This window comes from Oculina patagonica, chromosome 12 (assembly GCF_052425735.1).
Source record: "Oculina patagonica isolate OP01 chromosome 12, crgOcupat, whole genome shotgun sequence".
NCBI classification, from domain to species: Eukaryota; Metazoa; Cnidaria; class Anthozoa; order Scleractinia; family Oculinidae; genus Oculina; species Oculina patagonica.
Window position 1 is genome coordinate 8639466 of NC_135769.1, and position 25106 is coordinate 8664571.

The 25106-nt window shown below is 38.9% G+C and overlaps 2 protein-coding genes across 3 annotated transcripts in view; one reads left to right on the forward strand and one right to left on the reverse strand.

Annotated features, from left to right (window-relative positions):
- The first annotated feature begins 5270 nt into the window (after positions 1–5270).
- Positions 5271–12019, forward strand: LOC144632893 (thrombospondin-1-like). Of its 2 annotated transcripts, none has more exons than XM_078491649.1 (7): positions 5271–5673; positions 6709–6823; positions 7611–7724; positions 7873–8049; positions 8679–8855; positions 10195–10374; positions 10910–12019. In XM_078491649.1, the coding sequence occupies exons 1-7, from the start codon at positions 5314–5316 to the stop codon at positions 11050–11052; spliced, it is 1266 nt and encodes a 421-aa protein (XP_078347775.1). In that variant the 5' UTR covers positions 5271–5313; the 3' UTR covers positions 11053–12019. The 2 variants fall into 2 exon arrangements, with proteins under 2 accessions (XP_078347775.1, XP_078347776.1); XM_078491650.1 differs by having other exon boundaries at positions 10914–12019.
- Positions 12020–13841: 1822 nt separating this feature from the next.
- Positions 13842–25106, reverse strand: part of LOC144633287 (uncharacterized) — a 36321-nt gene continuing 25056 nt past the window's right edge. Inside the window, exon 10 of the mRNA XM_078492139.1 lies at positions 13842–14129. Within this exon, the coding sequence (XP_078348265.1) occupies positions 13999–14129 (131 nt within the window). The 3' untranslated portion in view covers positions 13842–13998. The remainder of the gene's footprint in view (positions 14130–25106) is intronic.

Genomic DNA, 25106 nt, shown 5'->3' on the forward strand with positions numbered 1-25106 from the left:
AAATTTACAGCTTAGTTGGAAAAAATATATATAGTCAAAAGCAGTACAATCAATCATTTTCCATTCTTGTGAGAGTTTGAACTTTTGAGCCCTTATTTTGTCAGTTATATTTCTTTGCTTCTATCATTTTTGGCAGTGATAAGACATTTAATAGCTACCGATTTTAAAATTTTATAGTCTAATTTTTGTATTTTTATTGAATAGATAATCATATTTAAATTTTTTAAATTGTAATTTTTAGAATACACGTTCACTTTTAAAGGAGCCCCTGGCTCATTGGTGACATGTGTTTAAATAAAGTTTTTTTTTTTTTTTACTTACTTACTTACTTACTTACTTACTTACTTACTTACTTACTTACTTACTTACTTACTTACTTACTTACTTACTTACTTAAATCAAAGTGCGGAGTATTGGCTGGACGGAAACACGCCGTTCGCAAATCAACCATAATGATAAATCTTCGATCCACGATCGAACTTTTTTGTTGAAATTTTAGAAACTGAAAATACAGTAAGCTTTCGATTTGCGATAAAAATCTTGTGAGGTAAATGCAATTATTGCAAACAGCCGCTGCATATTTTTGTTCAGAGTCAAAACATGACTGCACTACCCTTCAAAAAATCAGTTTCGTTCGAAGACCGAACTGCAACAGAGTTTAGTTACCAGTCTTATGCTGCGTGTTACTAGATAGAACGCATGATATGATTGGCTCATGATATCACATTACGTCATAGGACCGGTTCGCCACATAGGACACGACCACAACGGCACAACCATTCTCGTCCCCATAGCCCTTTCGTTTCTCATAGCCGGCTGGGCCTTGGCACGAGGAAACGAAGGACTCTGGGGACACAGAATTTCCAGTCCTAGATTCTAGGACTTCCGGTCTTCATGTATGCAGTCATGACGTTTCAAAGGAATGTATGAGAAAGTCGTTTGGTTTTCGACTTCCGTTTAGGAATTCTTTTTATTACATATATAGCGAGAATTTTGGGCAATAAACCTTGCAAATAGATTTCTATATTTGCTATATTTCACATGTGAGAAAAGCGATACGTCCAATCAGCTTCGTGTATAGCTTTCTTCACATGTGAAAAATAGAACCAATCAGCATCTAGAGTGGAACGACCCAACCAATCAGAGCGCGCGAACTCAAATGGTTTCCAACAAGGTTGAACAGCGAGCGGCAAGTTTGCTCCCGACGGCAGTTTATGCTTGGAAAACATGGCTACACGATAAGCAAAAAGTATACTCGCTAAGCAAAACCGAAAGGATACAGTAATGAGATGATAACGATAAAAATCATTCTTCAAAGGCGGAGCGGAGACAAGCGAAGTGTCGATAAATGAAAGCGAAGCCGGCGGACAAGAATTTTTTTCAAATTGCAACGCATCCGCAGACTTTCTAAAAATATTCAAGCACTCTTGGAAACACCATGGTAAAGTAGATTGTATTTCTGAATGTGGATTTACGTCGCTATTATTGCTTAATTAACCGACTCCTTGTGTTATCACAATTTTGCTCAAAATTCGCCTGCGTGTTTAGTTGATTCGCTTGTAGCGATTCTTACTCGTTGCGATACCAAAAGTTTTGCTTTCAAAAAGTAACGCAGTGTGTTTAATTAAATAATTTTTTTTCAGGAGATTTTGTTGGCAGTAATTTTTCGAATTTGGTTAAAAGTGATTTCGCTTGGAAAGCGATGTGCATTTTGCTGCTTTGTTTTTCCTCCCTCTACGGTCCAACTGTAATATGACAAAGGTTTATGAATTAACTTACGAGAAAAATCGCGTCAAGTTTACAATGGTTGAATTCTCGTTATATATATAATAAACAAATTACAGCATAGAAAGTGCTTTGTACGGATTTTTTATTCACTCGTTGCAAAACTTTGGAAAACTCACTCGTTCGCTTCGCTCACTCGTTCGTTTTTCCAAAGTTTTGCAACTCGTGAATAAAAATCCGTACGTCGCACTTTCTATGAAGTAATCTATATGTTCCAAACAGCCAATAAAAAAAAATTCGAATTAATTCAAAAATCCTATGTCCCCAGAGCCCTCCGTTTTCTCGTGCCAAGCCGGCTAAGAGAAACGAAATGGCTATGAGGATGAGATTGTAAGCGAACGAAAAGGTTAGCAATTTATAGTAGGGATAAATCAAACAAATAAGAGAACGAACGAATGAAGTAGCAACTAGAACTAGGAATGAGGTAGAACAAGGAAATAAGGGAACGTGAAAGCTAAGTAACAGGGGAATGAGGAAAAAATAGAACGAAGGAACGAATTAACGAGGGAGCGAGGGAACCATTCTCGTCCCCATAGCCCTTTCCTTTCTCTTAGCCGGCTTGGCACGAGAAAACGGAGGGCTCCGGGGACATAGGATTTTTGAATTAATTCGAATTTTTTTGATTGGCTGTTTGGAACAAAGAATTCCTAAACGGAAGTCGAAAACCAAACGACTCTCTCATACATTCTTTTGAAACGTCATGACTGCATACACGAAGACCCGAAGTCCTAGAATCTAGGACTGGAAATTCTGTGTCCCCAGAGCCCTTCGTTTCCTCGTGCCAAGGCCCAGCCGGCTAGGAGAAACGAAAGGGCTATGGGGACGAGAATGCGAGGGAACAAGAGTGCAATAGATAGGCATGAATAGATTGTGCTCGGCAACTTTTGAGCAACTTTTTGTGGTACGAGCAACATAGGGCAACTTTTGCCTTCCTTGGCAACTTTTGAGCAACAAATCGATAAATAACCGATCCAATCCATAAAAGGTCGTTTCATTTCGAAGGATTTTATCTTTTTCTATTTTTATCTTTTTATCTTTTATTTATTATTGAAGTTATGTTGAGTTTACTAAAGAGTATATTGATTACAACAAAGAATTTATGTTTCTCGTATAACTGTGAATTTTTGGCCTCGTTTAATGATTGTAAGAATATTTAATGAAAATGTTTAAATGGCAACAAACAAACAAACACGTTTTGAGTATTTATCTAAAACAAAACGACTCTAGACTCTAGAGAGCAAGCAACTTTTCTAAATTTTGGTGGCAACTTTTTGATATTTGAGCAACTTTAGAGTAACTTTTGGGTATATTGTGAAGCAACTTTTCCTTAATTTACTAGCACAATCTATTCATGCCTAGCAATAGAGCAAAGAAACGTAGGAACGAAACCATGGACGAAGGAACTGGGGAACGAGGGAACGTAGGAACGAACGATGGAACGAGGTAGCGAAGGAAAGAAGGAACAAGAGAGCAAGGGATCGAGCGAACGAGGAATAGAGGGGAAGAGGCAACAAGAGAACAAAGGATCAAGTGACCCATGGAACGAGGGAAGGAAGGAGCCAGGGGAGAGGGTACAAAAAAACTAACGAAATCCTCGATTGAAATACTAACTCGTAAGTTTTACGTAATAATGTCGAGAGGTGATGTGAATAAACCATAAACGATGTTGTAGCCTATAAGGTGGTAGCCTGCGAACACATTTTCGGCTGTCGAATACGTCTGCGTTCGTAGGCTAATTAGGTGGGAAATAAAAAAAAGATAAAATATATTTGGGTACCGATGTCTACTGAACTGCAAAAGGAGAATTAAATTTATTTCATAGTAAAAAAAATTAAAAAAAGAAAAGAAACGAAAACATCTCGTGACACCAATTCTCGCTACGCCATTACGCCTTTAACCGTTACGCGTCTTATTTCAACAACCAGTTTCATTCTTCGACCTCGTGCGATCAAGAGGAAAAATTCTTTTAACTTTTTCTGTCTATAATCCTTACATTCTTATCCCCGGAAAACGAAAGAGTTTCATTTTTGAGTTACAATTGGGAACTTTTAATTATTTTTAATTTCAATTATTTTTATTTTGAATTAATTTCCAATTTTCATTTTTCCTATTTCAATTTCCCATACCCCATGATCATTCCTCATTCCCCATTCCCCGTTCCCCGTTCCCCGTTCCCCGTTCCCCGTTCCCCGTTCAAATTTCCCGTTTTAGTAACATGAAATAAAAATCTAGAATCTCACTAAAACAGAAAAAAATAGGCTTTAAAATAAAAATTTGGTCATCAGTTGTTACAATAACAACTTTCCCCGAGTTTGAAGCGTTGTTTTCCTTTTTTCCCCTTTTTAGGTTTTAAAAAGGAATAACTTCCTGCTATAGCCTTTTATAGCATGCGTAGTGGCGTTGGCCTCGGATTAAAAAATATGAAAGCGGAAAAGTACAGCGAAAAAAGAAAAAGAAAAAAGAAACCCTCAGGTAACAGAATTTCTAAAATGGAGCCAAACAAATAAACTCTGATCGAATTGAAAGCATATTTTTCATTGTATGATGTTGTTATATTCCAACGTATCTACAACAGCAACGTGCTATATTGTTTTCTACGAATAATTAATTCGGAAAATGAATTTGCAGAGATGGCATACTGTAAACAAAACAAATAAACTTCAGAAAAGGCAAACATATTTTGATTGTTTCTGTTATGTTCTCGAATAAAAAGACGAACCGGCTTGAAAAAGAAACATTTCAGTTTTGGTCACCGATACAGCCTTCACGAAGGACCTGAAAAATTTAATAAACACATTTAAATAAATAAAAGCCTTCTTTTTGCGCTTTATTGATACTGTCACAGTGGGCAGCAATTAAAGCGTAAATTAGGGAATTGCAGATAAATGTTTTCGTGACCCTTGCGTGAAAATGAAAGGTTAGCTAAAAAAGGCTTTTTTTCATATGTATTCTTTTGTTTTCACATCAGTGTCATTGAATAAAATTTCGCTGCTCTATTTTAGAAGGGAAAGGTTAGCTATGTGAGCAAATGTAAATTTTATTTTTATTTCTATTTTTTTTATTAATCATTGCAACACACAAAAACATATTTACATACTTAAACTATTAACGATACTTACAAAACTTTAATTTTAGGTTCAGTTTTATGCATATCATAACTCCTTAAATAATTAAAGTTCTGATGAATAAGTAAAGGTTGAAAACGCAACAGAGAAGTTTCAGTAGCGTTCGAATTTTAGTTTTTCACGATATTATAAATTTATTGCATAAACTAACGACGTACCTTTGCCAAATCGAGTAAACTTAAGTTAAGAATCTATAAAGTCATTTCCCCCTGCTTAATGCAAGAAAATGCAACCACCAGCTAAATAATAAAGCCGGTGATGAGTTATAAATAATTAACAATCGACGACAAATACGTGCTTGTAAGCACGTGCTTGTAAATAATACTTAATGGGATGCTGCCAATAAAGAGATATATAACTTCCTCAACTTCAAAACAAGTCGGCACACCGCACGTTTTGCGAAATGCTAAGCTATATTTTTTTGGCGATGACGGTTTTTTTTCCAAGTGTTATAGGACAACAAATCTTCAATGTTCAAAGAGCAAAAAGTTTAAGGAGAGATCAAGAAATGGGCGTATTTTACGCCTTCTTTAAGAGCCACCAGCATCACCGTTTAGATGTATCTCCCATTAAAAGCACAGCATTGCAGAGTCGGCAGGAATGTGCGCAAGAATGTGCTCACACGAAACCATGTTTTTCGTTCAACTTGGCGTCGAAGGCTGACGTGCTCGGCAAACTAACATGTGAGCTGCTGCCATCTGATATTTATGCAAAATCAGACAAGTTTGGCGCTAATGATGGATTTCATCACTTTAGTATTAAGGTAAACATGTTTAAGTTTTATTGGTGTTTCTTTTTGTTTTACATCACTTGACTTGCATTATCAGTTAGAACGTTACGAAAAACCAAGCAATTTTCTAGCTTTTCGGATACTAATGCAACACTGACACTATAAACTTCCCCTAGTAGTTTTAACGGTTCCCTCACGACAACATGCTATGGCTTATTAAACACCTGTCCAATGTTTTTAACCATCTCAGTATGATTATTAGGTCGAAGTTTTGACCCTTTTTGATTCCACGATTGTGCGAAATTTAGAAACTAGAAAACATTGCATGACACTTCTTCTTAATTGAATTTTCAGCACCTTTAGTTCATATTTGAATAGCGCCACCAGCATGCGGGACATTTTTTTTGTAAATTGATTTAAGTTAAATGTTTTGCATCTCTTAGAAAACATATTATTTTCCCTGGAAGCCATCCCCCCCCCCCCCCCACCCCTCCTCCTAAAAAAAAACTTACAGAAACAGTTTTTCTTTTTTAAGATATATATATGGTTAAGCCCTGTAGATCAGTTAAATCAGTCTTTCATTCAGTTTATGGTTGCCAGGTTATCCTTATTACAATTATCTGCATACTTGTTGAGGCCAGTTGAGATGATAAATTAAATATTTATACTTCTTGAAAGCTGAAACCGCTTTCGAATTACGTACCCTAAATGTTATATTTTGAAACAGTATGTTCACGTTTTAAAATTTAAATTGTTTGATCCTTCACATGCAAGTTTTCTACATTTTTCGTTTTTCGTTTTCTTCATTTTTCGTTTTCCCCCAGGGAAAACGAAAAATGCTTCGAGAAATCGGGAGGGTTGAGAAATCAGGAGTAAAATTACAGCGCAATACTGTCCAAGGGAAATAAAAACTGGTTCGAGAAACCGACAAGGATTCGAGAAATCTATGCTCTACTGTTTCTCCTCTGACAACAGACTGTTTACTCACCCCACATTACCAGTTTTAGTAGCCTTTGCAAAGATAATTTTCTAATTTTTGCTAATTTTCACTATTCGAAATATTTTAAGACTCCGTGTTCCAGTTATCCATGTCAAAATGGCGGACGATGCTTGGCAAACTATGAAGAAGACAAATATCAGTGTTGGTGCGTTCCTGGATACGAAGGAGTGCATTGTGAAATAGGTCAGTTGTAAGTAACTGCGTAAACCTAATAATATCATATCTAATAAGGAATGCTCAGTGGCCTAAAAGCGCCCGCCAAGAGGTCCGAATTCAAACCCTGGCCAGGGCTAGCCTGTTCCAGGCTCTCGGTAGTTATGGGAGAGGGAATAACGCTTTTCCCTTTAACTACCGAGAGCCTGGAACAGGATAGGCCAGGGCACGTGTTCTGTTCTTTAGGCAGGTACGACCACAAGACGAGAACTTTAGCCCTTATAGTATGATTAGGTAATATGCGATTAGATTAATATTAGATTAATATTAGATGATTGAAATTAGCCCAAAAAATGTGTTGGAAAACCAAGAGTGAATGATGGATTCCTAATAAAAGATTATCATGTAAAAAAATCGCAGAGTTACTTTACAGAAGAGAAATTCCCACGTGAAACCCACATAAAACACTTAGGTTGTTAAAAAGCCATTGAGATATTTTCATACAAGAAACGTTTTTCGCCACGATACAGGTCAAAACGAGACAGTTAAGGAGAGGTACGAAGTGTGGTAGTTCGGGCCCAAGCAGACCGAAGAGCTTAGACATATAAAAACAACAACAACATTTCTCCCTGCTTCCTTTTCGCCTACCTCATGCTATCCATACCCATCCCATAATACACACGAGATCATGTGACTGAGAACTTACAATAGAAACACTACAACAAGATCTTTAAAATGACCAATTACTGAGATACTAATACAAAAGGGTTTTTTGCGTTTTAACCAACTTGGTGTCTGTAAATTATTACTCCTTCAGATATTGATGAATGCGCCAGTGATCCATGTTTAAATGGCGGCTCATGCAGTGACCTGGTGAACAGATTTGTCTGCAGCTGTCTTTCAGGGTACGGTGGGGTCCGTTGTGAGGCAGGTATGTTAAAAATATCAAACAGCATTCTCGCTATTTCTGTTAAAAAGTTATTGCACGATCGTATTATCCTCCCGTGTTTGCATCGCAAAGAATTTGTCCTATGATGGCACAGGCACTGAAAGTGTTGGCTTAATATTATTTTCCTTAGTTCACGGTGGCTACAGTTCTTGGGGTCAGTGGCAATCCTGCACTGTGACATGCGGTGGCGGAGTGCGTTACAGGTATCGCACCTGCACCAATCCTTCTCCGCAACATGGTGGTAATGACTGTTCTTCACTGGGACCGAGTTCTGAGAGTGAAAGTTGTAACACCAACAAGTGTCCAAGTAAGAAAAAAAATAAATGTTTTCAAAACTGCGGCTAACACCTTTCTTTTAGAATACATGTTGTAACAAAAGTATGTAGTGGGCCAATAACTAAAATAAACCAACCGGATGCGGGTCTAATATTCTTAAAGTATATATTGCCCGAATGATTCCCGCGCTAATTTATGCATTGTTATAGCGAACAGAAGTAAAAAAATGACTCGCAGGAAAAAAATGCATCGAGTCCTTCCTTTTTGGTTTGTAAAGCAACATAAGGGAATTCTTTTCTGACCGAAACACTCGGCCGGCGGGTTCTCGGTCAGAATCCTGTTCATTTTTCTCCTTTTATATTTTTTGCTTTCCCATACATTTTCGCTTACTGCTGTAGAGAAATCTCGTCTTGCACAAGCTTGCGCGCTTCGCTCACCCAAACTCCTAAGAAGCCAACTTTATAATTTGAAAAGCAATTTTGCTTAGTACTTTTAAAAGCAACCAAAAAAGATTGAAAACAAAGGCCTGGAAATGTCAAATCTGATAACTCGCATGCGACGATACAGCACCTGCAGGTTTTTGTTTATTATTTTCGCTATCTACGCAAGTAAGCCATAAAGGCATTGCTTTTTCTGATGCAACCGCCTTTGTTTTCACAGTACACGGTGGATACAGTTCTTGGGGATCGTGGAGCGCTTGTAGTGTCCAATGTGGCGGTGGATCTCGTTCCAGGTCACGCACGTGTACCAACCCACCACCCCAGTATGGAGGCAATGACTGCTCTGTGCTGGGACCGAGTTCTGAACAGGAGGATTGCAACACCAACAACTGTCCAAGTAAGATGGAAAATTGAATATTTTCAAAGCTGTGGCGTATACGTTTTTTGTGGAATCCAAATGTTTACGCTACACCAAGACTAGATACTGCTATTTCACAATTTTTTGGTCTTAACTATTCTCAAATTAGTGATAGGCAACTTAACCTATGAAAAACATGATTATCTTTGAAAACTTAAAGGAAGATATAACTTTAACTTGTGGTTGAAAATCAAACTACGGCTACAAATATCGATTTTTGAAGACGCACGGAAACTAGTTGAAAAGTTTAGCCTCAATTTTTCAAGTTGCAATCCATTTCCATCTTAGCCATCTGCAGACGCTTGTTAACAGTTTCAGTGCCCTAATACAGCAATTGTTAATAAAAGTGGATCATTTTTTAAGGTTTTCCACAACACATTTCAAATTGTTGTTCTTCAAAAATCTGCTAAAATACGTGACAAAGCCCCTTCAAAATGGTGCCGCTGTTGACTGAAGTCTGTGAAGTCTTTGAGAAATTTTCCTTGAAATTGTCAATTTGTAAACTGGCGCATTCAAATTGACGGTTGATGGAAAAAGGTCATGCAAATGGATGTCTTTATTAGTTTTTTTGTATTGTATTTACAAGCCAACTCTTAATTTCAAAAGCAATTAAGCTTGGTATTTTCACACCATGCGCGGCATGCACCATGGGCCCTTTCTTCCTTCATAATTGCTGGGGTGGTGGAGGTCGCCCAGTCTTCGAACCTTATATTTTCAGCAGTCGAGGGAAATATAGGAGTAGTACTCTGGAAGGGCTCCTTAAATCTACTTCTGGAGCAGATAAAATAAATCGTCAAATCAACAACAAAGTAATATCTCAAGAGGTTTAAATAGCACTAGTGTCTTACAAAATCCTAATTATTTTTTTAACCCTTTTTGTGCTAAACATGCTGAATCGTCTAAAAATGAAAAGCGAGTTTTTTTTACCGTTACAGTGTTTTTTCGGTGCCACGATGCTACATTTCCTTAATCGTTGCTTAAAAAGAAATTTTTTTAACACTAAAGCAATATTTTGATGAATATTCCATGTTAAAATGTGCAATAATTTACTTTGGCTCATGCGCGTAAGGCACTTTTTATTTTATTTGTTTATTTATTTATTTTTTTGGATGAACCATTTCGAATTTTTACCCTTGCTTCTTTTTCATCCGTTTTTTACGGCTTTCTGGTTTTCGCCACCTTCTAATCCTCCGCCATCCTTGCTTGTGGCCTGAAAGGTTTTGGTCTAAATCACTGCTATACCCTAGAAAGGCAAACCCTATGCAAGTAAGCAGGTTAGTCTTTGCTATATTAACACCAACTGCCTTTGCTTTTGTAGTACACGGTGGATACAGTTCTTGGGGATCGTGGGGTGCTTGTAGTGTCCAATGTGGCGGTGGATCTCGTTCCAGGTCACGCACGTGCACCAGTCCACCACCCCAGTATGGAGGCAATGACTGCTCTGTGCTGGGACCGAGTTCTGAACAGGAGAATTGCAACACTCAAAGCTGCTGCTCAAGTAAAAGCAATTAAGATGTTATGCATGTATAGCGTTCTTGTTATAGCCATTGCGATTTTGAATTTTCAAATAATGAGAGCTATTATGTCAAAAGGGCGTTGCGGACTTCGATTAAACCTGGTTGTCCATTCTTTTAATTCACAAGCTGGAGTTTCTCCCCCCTAAAACTTGCAGACTTAGCATCCTGAAAAAAGTTAGAAACCTTAGCCCTATAATATTTTTATTTGTGTCAGCCCATTGTTACATCTTTAACACATGCTAGAATTTTTAATTTTCAAAATAAAGTGTGACACATTGACCAGTTCGTTTTTATCACTGATAAAATAATAATTTTGGTTTCTCCCGCGGACAAGATAATTGTTTGCCTTATTCCAGGTTACATGTTTGCAATCCGTCTGTGACACGGAATGAACGACCTGGCGGTGTAGGAAAGTTTCCTTTGCAGGCACATGCTAAAATGTATTTTGTTACTTGCGTCCCCGTGTGAAACGCTACTTTTACTAATAATGTATTACAATGATGTTGTTTGTCCTAGGTAGCTGCGACGTTGACCAAGGTTCCCGGACTGACTGTGGTTTTTATGGTATAACTCCACAGCAATGTACCGATAAGGACTGTTGTTTCGATTCCAGTGTCGCTGACGGCGTTCCACATTGTTATAATAAAGTGTGCATTTAGCTTAGAAAACTTAAGATACACGGAAAAAGGGAATACGAGTTTCTGTTATTTCGGGATTTAAATTTCTCAGCCGCTATTTTGGACGACGTTATATGGTTGCTCCTTTATTAGCAAGCAGTGAAACGCTCTTTTGCTGTGTAAAAGCAAAAAAAAAAAGGCATGTGACTTCATGAAATCCAAAATGGTGGCGGACGATAAATTCCAGTTGAAATCCAATATGGCAAAGAATCTTATCTAAGGCTTTCGGTCGCACTTAAACGGTCTTTCAGATTTAAAGGCTACGTCTGTAATATCATTGTAATCTACCGGTTGCCATAGTTACATGCAAGTAACATATAAGAGGGCGCTGAAACCAATCAATCGCTTTAAAGATCAACCGTTTAAACTTTTCTCACAATAAGATTTCAATTAAGATCCATTTTTGGACTGAACTTCTTTTATTGTTATGTATTCAGAGTCTCAGAAATAACTTGTTTTATATAGTTTTTCTTTATATTTTATGTTTTAATTTAGTTTAGGAGGCCATGGCTCGTCGGCATTTCGGCTGTTTTCATATAAGCATCATGTAATTCCAGCCTCTCGGGTTTTTTATTTTACGGCCAATATGGTGCATTTGTGCTCAGTTGCGACTGGAGATAAAAGAAAGATTTTGTGTGTTATTAACTTGAAGGGCAAAGTTTTCAATCCTTATTGACCGTTTTTATTATAAAGATACAGAGTTAGTCAAAATTGACACAAGTATAGTTACACAATAAAAAAGTGACACACTAAACACAGAAACAGACTCTTGAGCCACTGTTGGGATCAGGCGGTTTATTATAATCATACATAACTATTCACTAAACTTTAAAAAAAAATCAATCAATCAATTTATTAATGTCATGGCACGAATGAATTAGGTTGCCCTCTTTATCCGAGCCAGAGGCTCATGTAAAAAGCGCACGACAATAATTAAAATAGACTATAAAAACGATGAAACTAGTATAAGTTGTGTAATCATTCAGCATGCGCACGCAAGCTATCCTAGACTCTCTGTTCTCTTCGTCCCAAGTTTATAGTCCCAGGACCCCTGTGGACACCAGCCTCATTGCGGACTGGACTACCGTGACCCTGGTAAAATAAGAATCCTTACTTGTTGCCTGCTTGCTTGCCTACTTACTTACTTCTCGCGCCTGCGTTCAACCCCTATAAAGGCCTCGAAAGGCCGCGCGGCGCGGAAGAGAGAGAGAGAGAGAGAGAGTCCAGGGACTGGACTAAGGCCCGGTTCAAACGTCGAACTTCTCATGTACCGAACCTAATAGCCGCAATTAAGTACATGAAGAGATCGACGTTTGAATCAATTAAGTTCGACAGATGTAATTTGGGTCGACCCAAAAATTAAGTTCGACATGGCCAGTCGGTCAGATCGACTGTGGAGCAACTGCGGAGCGACTCCGATTCAAACGTCGAACTTTTCATGTACGAACGTAATGCATAAATTACGCTAATGCATTTGTGAATATAAGAAGGTTTGTGATTGGAGAGTGAGCTGTCATAAAAGCGGCCATGCATAACATTTGGCGCGATGAAACGCTCTGGATCGCTAAATAATCAAGATTGCGGGCTTTCCAACGTTCAAACTCTGTATTATCGGATTGCATTCGCATCCAGTTTCGACTTTTGCTTTTAAATATATCTTCTTAATAAAAGGAAACTAAAACAAGCTAGAAGCAAAAGGTAGCAGTTAAATTTTGATCGATACTGACGGAATTTAACTAAAACCTGGCGACTGTACTTCAAAAACTACTGTTTTTGTTTCATTTGAAACCACAAAGCGATATGCTCTTCTATTAAACAGTGTTTTTATTCCTTGCATTTAGTGCGCAACTGGAGAAGTCATTAGTGTCATTGTTTTCCTCTGTTCGCAGAATGAGTTCGGCACATGAACAGTTCGACGTTTGAATAATTAAGTTCGGGTCATGAAAAGTTCGACGTTTGAACCGGGCCTACTAAGATGAAGTTGCTGCACGAAACGTCTCATTGTTTTATAACGGAATGCTGTACACAACGTGGAAAAATAACCTGCTAATTGTTTTTCACTGACTGACCAAATTCGGTCAATAATGTGTCAGTATAGCTCCTGTTATTATCGAACAGAAGAACCCAAATATCAAACACACACTGAAACTTATTTTATCGTTTTTATTAGCAAGCGAGTTGTACCCACATTTTATTCCTAGTTCACATTAAATGACAACTTATATTATTTTAACGATTTCAATTCCGGAACTAACATTATCAATTGTCCTCATTGATCGTCACATGTACATTGATGTAGTTGTGACAACTTATCAAGGCTCTTAATGACAGGCGTTCTCACCTCTTGTTGGTCTAAAAATGTAACGATATGGAAAATACTTCTGGAATATAATCCTGAGTAATGAGTGCTGTTCATTCGGCCTTCATGAAAGTTATAGAGCTGTTTTTCAGTGTTAACTCTCAAAATCGTTTCATTCTCTCATCATCTTCCTTCATCTTCTTAAACTATTTTACTTCATATTTACCCCCTTAACATTAAAACAGCCCCAGCGTCTTAACCCTTATCAAGAAAAATGAAGTTATCCAACTTTGTTTACAAGGTTAAATTTAAGGTTTGACGATTTATTGTCTTGTTCATTCCTAAGGTTTGTCTTAATAAAAGCATTACATCCTTTTGTTCTGAGACTTGTAAGAAGGTTAAGATCAGTGAAAATCAAATAATTTTTATAAAGGAATGCAATGATTACTGAATCAAAGAGTGAAAAAGTGCACTTTCTAGGAAACTAAATTGTTTAAGTTGGAATAACCTTGGTTTTGACAAATCGGTATTCTCGTGCAAGCATTTTCATTAATTGCATGTTTTATCTCTCAAAGATAAAACATGTTATCAATGAAAATCACAGTTGGCATAAGCTCACTGCGTTATCATTATTCGGCACCGGTCAGACGAATGTACCGAGCCGACGTATCACGTGATTTCCTGGCCAGAATCAAGACTGTTCCTGCGAGACAGCCTCCACAAGCAAAAGCCAGTACCATCATAACTGCAACGCTGGAGCCTAACAATAAGAAAAAAGTAAATAAACCGTTGTTGTTTTTGTTTTTGTTGCTGCTGTTGCTGTTTTTTTTTTTTTCTCGTTTGATGAGTTGAAGTATAAACAGTTGAACAATATGAACACGTTTTCATAGAAAACTCATGAACATAGACAACAACAGCACTGCGTCTTCTTATCTCATCTCGGAGAAATGGGTACAGGGATTATATTACTTTAGGTCAGAAACACATAAGGGTTGAAACGTGTAACTCCCTATTGGTGGATTTCCACTGACGCGTATTTTTTTACGTACGTAAAAATATTTAGAGACAATGTATGAACGGCTTGCGTACACGTTTACGCAAGCCTTTCATACATTGTCTCTATTTTTTTCACGCACGTAAAAAGTTACGCGTCAGTGGAAATCCACCATATGATTCGCATGGTACAAAGCGTTTGAACATTCCATATTTGGAAAATCAGGCGTAAAAAATAACCAATCAAAATTGCAATATTTGGATTAAATTCAGCGCGCGCTAGCTCGCGCTCGATGGCGTATAAACAAGCTTGGTTAAATAAAATTCAATTTGGTCAAATTCTCCTGTTTTAGCGTCGTTAAGAAGCCTGTAAAACTTCGCTTGGATACACCTAACGAATTTCTTTAGTTCCTGTAAAAAAATTACGGCATTTAGGTCGGAATTTAAGTAACTCACCGAAAAACCGAAAATGCTGTTGCGTGTCCCATTACGTGTGCAAAGCATTCGCGTACAAACGCTTCGTGTTTCAAAACTAAATATTCAAACGCTGTGAACGCGCGTTACACGTTTCAACCCTTATGGGTTTCTGTTTAGGTTGTATGTGACCTACAGGAGGGTTTGAATATTATACTAAATCTCGAACAAGCTATTGAAACAATAGGAAACATCTAAAAATGTTAGGTAGACAGGTAAACAAAACAGCGATACAGATGGCCAAACGTGAACATAATTTTAAACGAGTTGTATCGAGCTAATCACCTTTAAGTCAACGAAAACATGATCTACATGGCCTCAAAATCTTCGTTCATTATTAAGTGAATATGTCATAAGTAATTTACATTTTTAATTTAAATGTTGCAAGCTTAAACCTATATTGGCTTGTTAGCTCAATTGGTTAGAGCGCTGCACCAATATCGCAGAGGACAGGGTTCGAGTCCCGGCAAGCCTGATTTTCCCAGGCTTTCTTTTCGCAACTGCTTAAGTTGTGTTCATAACTGCGAGGATCTTCTCTTCATTTATTCTTCATCCGCAGTTCAAATATATAATTTCATATATTTATAATTTCATCTTCATCTTCTCCGGGTATATTACGAACAAGTCAAATGACCAGCTCCCAGTTGGCTTGTTAGCGCAACTGGTTAGAGCGCTGCACCGGTATCGCAGAGGTCAGGGTTCGAGTCCCGGCAACCCTGATTTTTCCAGGCTTTCTTTTCGCTACTGCTTAAGTTGTGTTCATAACTGCGAGGATCTTCTCTTTATTTATTAAACCTATTAATTAAACAATATGTCTATGCATGGGAAGAATCTCCAAACGTGAAGTTACCCTAAAAACCTTTAATCTTAATTATTATTATATGACTAGCTCCGTGAGCGGTCAAGATGAAACGAATCCCGTGCTCTGATTGGCTACCCGAGCGGTCAAGATGGAGCCATCTTGACCGCTCGGGATCGCCCGCTGTTCCCGCAAGCGAAAAAACTTTTCAGTTCTGTCGACGCTTTAAAAAAAAAGCTTTTCCGTCGTAAACTTTAGCTATGGAACCATTTTCCGAAACAACACAAATATTTTCTGCCTGTTTCTAGCGAAAGAGAGTCTGATTACAAAGAAATAGGTCTTCAAGCGAACGAGAACAAACTAATTAAACAACAAATGTTAACGAGTTTCGTGAATTTTATTTGCCACAACAACCAGCTATAAATACAAAAATTAAAACGCAAAGCGACTTGAAGACATGATATAGGTTTTGTTCAGCGGAAAAGGGAGAGAAGTCAGTGACATACCTGAAGAATAAAGAATTCGGCAAACTTGTCGATGTCGTTTGCGAGTGTAAATCTTGATGGAAAAAGCGGACGGCACGGCGAACCAGGCACTGTAAGCTTTCAAAACATCTTTTCACTGAAGCCTCTAACGCTCACGTCGAATAAGGTCGGGTCGAACAATTAAATCAATGATGTAGGAAAGTTCAGGCTTTTCCCGTGAATTTATAAGTCCCAAACGCTCTCAACATCACAATTTCAATATTCAGCTCGTGTCAACGTGACGGCAGGTTAGCACCACTCTGAAGCGCCAGCAGCGAGCAAATACTCTGCAAAACGTCCAATAATCAAAAGCTGGCGGCCAGATGGAATGGACATTCTTGTTTTAAGGCTTCAAACACACATGTAAATTAGGAGTTGTGGCACAAACCGTGACAACTCGCTCGGCTCGCCCAGGCTCGCCTCGCTCCTTGTCACAATTTGTGTCCACAACTCCTAATTTACATGTGTGTGCGGAACGCAAGACGCCTTTCTTACCCCCCTCGCGAAACGAGTTGCAAAAAAAGACGTTTAATAAGTTTTTTACGCAAAAAAAATAGAGAGCTCTACCTATGTGCCACAATTATTTTTCAATTGAACAAATAGCACCACTAGGTAAATGGAGCGAGAGAGAGAGCGAGAGGAGCCACCCAGAGAGAGATTCACACTTTACCAAGGACAGCCGTTACCAAGATGCCCAAGAACAAGAAAGTTTTACAAAGAAACAGGCGAAGAAAACGCCGAAATAAGGGAAAAACGAGAAATTACACTACGTGACATACGAAATAGTATAAAAACAGTAGAACTAATTATGAACATGTTTTTAACATCGTCCAATTTTATTGCAAAACAAGAAAAAAAATTAAAACCAAACAAAGCAAATCAAAACAAGTTTGATGTCGGCCTAAAAGATTATTTTGATTGCCAAGTGGGGTTAAAAGTAAAAAGGCCAGAAGTATTTGGCAAAAGTGAAACCATAAAAAAGAAAGAATTTATTCCAATAACACTCACGCTTCCCAAAAACTGGATACAGACCCCCCTCAAGGATTACACAAAATTCTTTTCAAGGCAAGCAGAAGTATACGACTTGGTCTACAATCTGGAAAAAATACCAGAAAACTTAAGGGAGAGAAAGCTGAAATCGTTAACCAAAGCATGGTTAAAACTAACAAAAAAATCGGGAAAGCAGGCGTGGAAATGGTAAAAAAAAGGAGGAAAATGTGAGTGGCTTTCACATTCCTAACTTCCTGAAGCAGATTCGCCGGACCCGACAGTGTACCAATCGTTGTATGGCGCCATTGTATTAAATTACAACCAACCTTTAATTGCTGTGCCAGAAATAATTCCTATTGAACAAATGCTCTTATTGAGTAAACGAAGATGGGAAGAGGGAGAACTGGAGAAATTAACTTGAATGTAAAGAAAAACTTGAAAAGATCTCGTGGAAAAGCGTTTACAACATACAAAAAAACTAAAGAAAATGAAAAACAAATAACAATCTTTTTAACAGACGAGCTGATTGAAAAATTAAAAAAACTAGACAGCAGTGTTGTCGCAAACGTTTTGACAAGCTAAACAAAACTTGCACGCTCCGGTGAGTGCATAAATTATCGAGTAACACAGGAAGTCATTGTTTACCCTGTGCCAATTGCGTGGGAAACCCCCTTGACGTAATCTTATTGTTTTTTTTCCATTTTGAATATTTTTAGCCGGAAAACAACTCAAACTCTTTGTATGTGTGTTTTGAGAGCTATGATTTATTCAACAACAATATTTAATTTGACTAACATGTAAATATACCGTGAAATATTGAGCTAAGAACTTTCTAGCACATAAAAGAACAATATAAGATCACCAATATATCATCAATATAAGATAGATCATCAATATAAGATCATATTATTCACCAGGCGTCATTACTATTTTTAGTTAATAGGTTATTTCCCGATGTAATGACGTCTTTTGTGACCAATCACCGTTAAAATTATAACTATATATTATTCACATAAGCTTTTTTGTATTACACAAACAATTATGGCCGATGTATGGAGACGTTTATCAAACCTTTTTAATCGAAAAAAGAAGCAAAGACGCAGCTTACGGACATGAATCATTTGGAAACGACAAACTAGGATCTGATTATAATATTTTACATCAGCTATTCGTGCCTTCGCTTCGCGAAACCTAAGCAATTACGGACAACAATCAGATGCTTGGTCGTGAAGTTTGGTCGCAAGGTTAAGTATATCGGATGCTTGTAGACGTTTTTTCAAACATTTTTCGATCAAAATTAAGAAGATTTAACTCAGTTTATCGACATGAATCATTTGTAGATGTCAAACGATAGCCTAATACAACTAAAGCGTTTGCCAAACTTGACCAAAATTTGCCAAGTTACAAGCCAAAACACGTCATCACTTTGGAATGCAATCGGTTACGCCGTAACCTGAATTGACAAAATTATTTTAGTCACAGGCCTCAAAACGTCATCACTTTGAAATTTCAAATGGGTTACGCTGTAACCCGAATTGACAAAATCAGCCAAGTTCTCAACCTTAAATATTCCGCCGTTGTCAAGGAATAATTTACCTTGGATACCGTGGCCATAGATGTCCGCCGTTGTCAAGGAACAATTTACCTTGGATACCGTGACCATAGATGTCCGCCGTTGTCAAGGAACAATTTACCTTGGATACCGTGGCCATGAATGTCCGCCGTTGTCAACGAACAATTTACCTTGGATACCGCGGCCATAGATGTCCGCCGTTGTCAACGAACATTTAACTTAGCAACTGAATAAAATTATTTTACTTAACACACTTGTAATGTTTATTGATTGCTTATTATATTATTAAAAAGCTGTTGATTTGCATAAGTCTGACGCTGTGGGACATTCACCCACACACAAAAAAAATTTGCATGCATTGTTCAGACAAGCCCTTGACTGTGGGGATTAAATCAAGTGTTTATTTTTTTTCTGATTTCGACTCGGCTGAAAGTCACTTTAAGCACGCTTTAACCTTTTATTTTGCCTCGTTCAGGCAAACAACAACCTCTCTTGTGATGTCTCGAACATTTTTTTGCAACTCGAACGACAATGCTTCCATCACAAAGTAAACGACAAGATGAGCGCAGACAATCATTCTTTCATTAAATGAAAAAATGTTCTATTGGACTGAAATTTTATTTCGAAATGTCGGTGGTGCTTTCGAGAAGTTTTTTTTTCATTTTTTGTCTTTCTGCTTTTATGATCTCTTGTCGTATTTTTTCGATGTCTGGCTGTGAATTTGTTTGTTTGTGTGCAAAGCTTGAACGTAAAGTCTCTTTAAGTTGACGATATTTCTGCATTTCTCGTAAGATCAGTTGAAACTCTTTGTCAGAAACAAGATTATCATTCAGAGCTTGTGAGACAGAGCTGTTTATTGAGTCATGTTTTGCAACAGCCAGAGCGAGGATTCTTGAGTGCTTATTAACTTTACGTTCAAGCTTTTTGTTGATAACTGACAGGCCAGTGGAAGCTGCGCCAGATATACCTGCTACTGCTGCAACAGGAACGCCGATAACAATTCCAACACCAGTAAGTGAAGTCGCAACAGCTCCAGAAGACAGAGCTGCCGTCACGGCGCCAAGACAGACCACGGAATAGTGAATAACTTTCCGGACTTTTTTATATTTTTTTAACACAAGCCTGTAATGCTCAGCTTCAGCGGATATTTCTTTTTCAATTTTACTTATTTCAGTCAGCCGAAAATTCTCGGCATTTGTTGGTAGGCTTGGATAAAGTTGTGTTTCTTCGCGATCACCATAAGCAGGTGCACTCGGGAGAACATTAGCAGATGACATGGTCGTATACAATAAAAAAATATTAATTTAATTCTAATTCAAAATGCAGCGGAGCTCCAACAAAGTCAAACTTACTGCCAGTTTTGTCTTTGACGGTCAATGTGACACTGTTCACACTCTGAACAGCGTCGGTTCGACGTGAATTATTGATAAAATTTTGAGGGTAATGAACCAAATCATAAGGTTTCCCGGTTATTGGTACACAAGCGAGAATGTCACTTGGCTTTCCATTATACAAGTTATTTTCTTTGGAAAGTAAATCGCAGTGAATGTAATAAAAGTCTGGCTTAGTAAAATCTTCAATTCTTGCGTTAGCAGCATCAACAATTGTGTTCTTAAAAAGTTTAGAAAGATTTTTATCAAAAGAAAAGCTTTCAATATTTTTTGTTTTTGTTATTGAAAAGCCTCTTTTAAAATCATCCCTTTTTACTGTTAGCTTTTGTTGATCTTTGAACTTATTAGTCAGGTAAGTTGTAATTTCATCAAAATTGTAGTTGCCTGGAAAAAAATCAGCAACATTGTTGCTCACATTGTTTTGTTTAATGCTTATGGAGCCAATTTCTTCCAGATTACGCCAGCTGTTTTGTAACGAGCATGACAGCAGGCTGATAAACCTTGGTTTTTCAATTGGCTGGTCAAAGTAAACAGCTTCCCCGTTGGAACTCGCGTCGATTGTGAGCACAACCATCTTTATAATTATCTTTTGAAAAAATAAATCTTTAATATAAAATGGCTCCGCCTATTCCGAGAGCTGATGACATTTCTCAATCAACTTTTCTTGATTCCAAAGAAAGAGATTTTATGAAGTGGATGAAAACCACAGAAGCAGCTACAATTTCTGAAGCGGCAAAAGACAATGCGTGGAAACCTTTTCTTGCAAAATATCCAAACGCTGACCGAACAAAATTTGTTGCACAGGTTGAGTTCGCTTACAACCACACAGCAACGGCAGACATTTATTTCAAGGCAGGGCAAGGCCATTTGATAAATGTTTTTGGCTCTGACAGCAAATATTGGAGCCCAGAGATGAAAAAAGCACTGGGGGTGAATCAAATTTCAGGCGGTTTTCCACAACAGCTGTCACCAAGCGGCGCAAAAGGCTCATCTTTGCCAATTCCCGCGGTTGGATTTCACGAAGCCGCACCGAGTTTGAAAAAAATATTTAACAGCCAAATAAACATCTACGTCACACCAGACCAATATTTCACAACGAAATTAAGAGAGATTTTTCAAAAAACAAAACTGAAGCATACATCAGGAAAAGAGTCAAAAAGGTGGCTTGCTAGCCAAAATATGGGCTACTGGCCTCAGCAACTTAACTTTGCTGTTTGGTGTGCGACAACAGGCAGTGGGGTAAGCCGAGAAATTTTCGATGAAGAACACTCATCTCTTAGCTTGCCACCGATTGTGCGAAATTTTTACCTTTTTCACGTTTATTTCACGATAAGGCGAATATTGTTTCAGATGGGGGGGATTCAGAGCGTAAGTGCCTTGCCTGGCGACCCAACGTTTAGCCAGTTTGACAACAAGTACGACGTGGCTTCTTACAAAAGAATATGCGCTGAGTTCGGTGTCGACCCGTCAAGCGATTTCCGTTTCACAACAGGCGCAAACCACGGACTTGGTAACGTTTATATCTGGATATCAGGGCATGGTATACAAAAAACTGGAGCAAAATACCCCGATTACGATAAATTTTCGGATGAAGGTGGAACTGCAAGCAAAGGTAACTTGATTCAATACATCGAGCCAGACGACGCTGCATATGCACAGGCAGACTGGTTTTGTCCTAACGGCACTGAAGGGCTTACTCAGGCAGGTTTGTCGAGAGTAAACCAGTCGATAGAGGCTTTTGTCTACTGTATTCTCGGTTCGCAGGTGAACGTTCGAAGTAGCATACTTGGAACAGGCGGCCGTGCAAAGGAAGCGCAAAGTGAGTTCCTCGTGTTGGTTGAAGACGCTATAAGGCAACCTGATCTGGCAAAGTCGGTCCAAAGATACCAACTAGCCATCGACGAAGCTAAGGTTCGGCTTAACCTTGCAGTCTGCCCAGGTGCCTGGCTGATGCCCGCTCGTATGGTGATAAACACAGAAAGCGTTGTTGGCTACAATAACCAGCTTAAGCAGGCTGTTGTTGGGATGAAATTAGGAGTGAATGATGAGGTTAATAAAGCTACAAAAAAAGCAGCTCTTAAACTGATGGCCGGAGGAAAATCAAAAATCAACCCACCAAACAGCCACCCTTCAAATCCTATACACAAGAGCGCCACAGCAAAAAAAAATCAGGCACCTGCAGCAAGCGCTGCTGAAACACAAGCTAGCAACGCGCAAAGCGCTAAACCTACGAAGGCCGTAGCCAATGATTCACACGAAATAAACAAAGCAACTGTCGCTGTTGGCGCGGTTGGAGCAGCAGCTTTGCTCTACACCCTTATGCGCTAACGTCTCTTTTTGATGTATTTTTCAACAAGAAAAGCAACCACAGCAAGGATAAGCAGCCAGGTGTGCTCTGCAAGAAATCCAATTACTTGACCAGCGGTTTTGAAAAGAAATTTCGCAATCGAGCCAATGAGACCAGGCAGAGCTGATGCTACCTTTGAGCCAATATCACTTAGGCCTTTTCCCAACGCTTTGCCGGTGGCCTTCAAAGAGTTTGTAATGGCACCAATTACAGAACCAATCGTGACACCAGCAGCAAGAAGTATTGCTGTTACTGTCACGCCATATTTTTTGAAGATCTCTTTGATCCTCTCACGAAGTGGAAGCGCCCTTTCTCTTTCTGCAATCTGCGTTTGCAAACGCCCGAGCTCCTCGGTTCTTTCTGCAACTCTTTCTTCCGCAGCTTGTTTGTTAGTGGGGGATGCATTCTCATCCTCTATAACAGCTTGATCTTCCTCGTTTTGTTGCTTCAGCTCGGCTTCTTTTTCTTTTAGATCATCCAACGCTCTTGTGTCGTTGAGCCTTTCTTGGAAAGTGTTTCTTTCGCTCTCTTTGGCAGCGAGGCCTGCCCTTAGTTGGTCGACTCGTGTTTGTTCTTTTGCCTTCTGCTTAGCTTGTTTTTCAAGAGCAGCAACTTCTTTTTTTTTGTTTTCAAAATCCTTTTCAAGATTTTTTTTCAGTTGCTTAAGTCTGCGCAATTCTGATTCATTTTCAACATTTGACCCAAGTTGTTCCATCTTGGCATTTATTCGCTCGATTCTTATTCTGAAATCTTCTACTTCTTGGGTGACTTTTTCTTTCTGCATGTCAATTGTTTCTGCCTGTTGTAGTTGACTTTCAGCTTCTCTTAATATTTGTCTCCTTTCTCTTATTTCTTCATTGTCTTGAGCAATCAGAGATTCTGCTTCTGGCCCAAGGGAGGCTTTAAACTTGTCTGTGAATTTTTTGAGAAGACCACTACCATCTTTTTTTAAAATTTCTGTCTCACCACCTTTTGCACCAAATGAAACGATTGTTGTATCATTGCCAGGCTTTTTGCTGAAACCGATTGGGCCTATTTTTGCGAAGTTCACTTTGGGGAATTTTCTTTTGATAAAATCTTTAGCTCTGTCAATCATTGCCGGTTTGTCATCTTGATGAATAAAGCTTCCCAACAAAGGTGTTTCAACGTAGGATGTGTCTGGCAGCCCGCTCTGTTCGTGCTGCATTGTTTGCATTTCATGTTGTTCACCCCCATGGTAGGGTGTGGATGCACTCCCGGGCTGAAATGGTCTGGTTGTGTCGACCTCTTGTTCCTCTTTATCATCGTTATCACTGTTGTGGTCAAGATCTTTGTCCAAATCATGGTCATCGTATCCAAACTCACCACCACCTTCCGCCATTACGTAATTTATATATATTTTCAAATTAAACTTTTCAATTTAACAATAAAAACAATCGAGAGATGGATGCTGTTCAAGAAAACCTTCGACCGGGACGCACAGAGAAAATACTCGGCGCACTGAAAGCCGAGCGCGCGGTAAAACGAATCACTTTTGACCGCACAGAAGCCAATCCAGAGGAAACGTTGTATGTTTCAGTGCCCAAGCTGAACGAAAACGAGGTCATTGTGCCTGGCTCGCTGGCGCTGCGCTTCAACATCGACTTGAGCGGAGGCCATGCCAACAACTTTCTGGTTGACAACGTCAGCCGAGCTCTGGTCGACAAGTTTGTTGTAAAGTACGAAGGCACCGTCGTGCAGGACACGGTGGGCTATGACATCTACAAAATATTTGAGGATTTTTTCCTTTCGCAGGAGGAGCGCGACGACAGGGTGCCAGAGGGCATTCAGAGCGAGGACCTTAACAAAATTCGCTCAAATGCTGGCGATAAGAAAACTTCAGGTGTGGACGCAGAAAAAAAGCTGAATGAGATATATGGAAATAAATACCGCATCCGCCTGGATCACCAGATTTTAACTGACCATGGGGCATTTTATCCTCAGGCACTATACAACGATCTTGTGTTCGAACTGAAGCTCGCGGCAGCCGAACATGTGGTCAGAGGCTCAGATACAACAAAACTAAAATACAAGTTGACAAACATCCAGCTGGAGTACGAGATGATAAGAAGCAAGGAAATTGCAGATGAAGCGTTCAGCGCTTATTCGGGCGGCAAAGAGTTCGCTTACGACCACATCCAGCGTGATAAAGTGACGGCTTTTGCAAAAGGCTCCGACACACGTCTGAATCTAAGGGTCAACCCGCAGAGGAGGTCCATGAAAGGTATCTTGCTCCTATTTATTGAGCAATATAACAAAGGTGCAAGGAGCTCGGAAAAGTACATTAACCCGGACCTTACAAAAGTAAGCATCACTGTCAACGGCTCGCCAAACATGCTGTACAACAACGGCATCGAAGGAATGGACATTTGGGGAGAAGTTAAAAGATTCTACATGAAAGAAAAAAATAAAACGCAGCACATGACTCTGCAAAAGTTTTACACAGAAGACAAGTTTGGCCTTCTTATTGATCTGCGTTCCATGGCTGACCACTCGATGCACGGAAGCGGCACGCGCCTTGTGAACACAAAGGACGGTGTCCAGCTTGAGCTAGAGAGGAAAGCAAGCGGCTCAGGTAATTTGAACTGCCACATTTACGTAATCAGCGACGCCCAAATGAATATAATT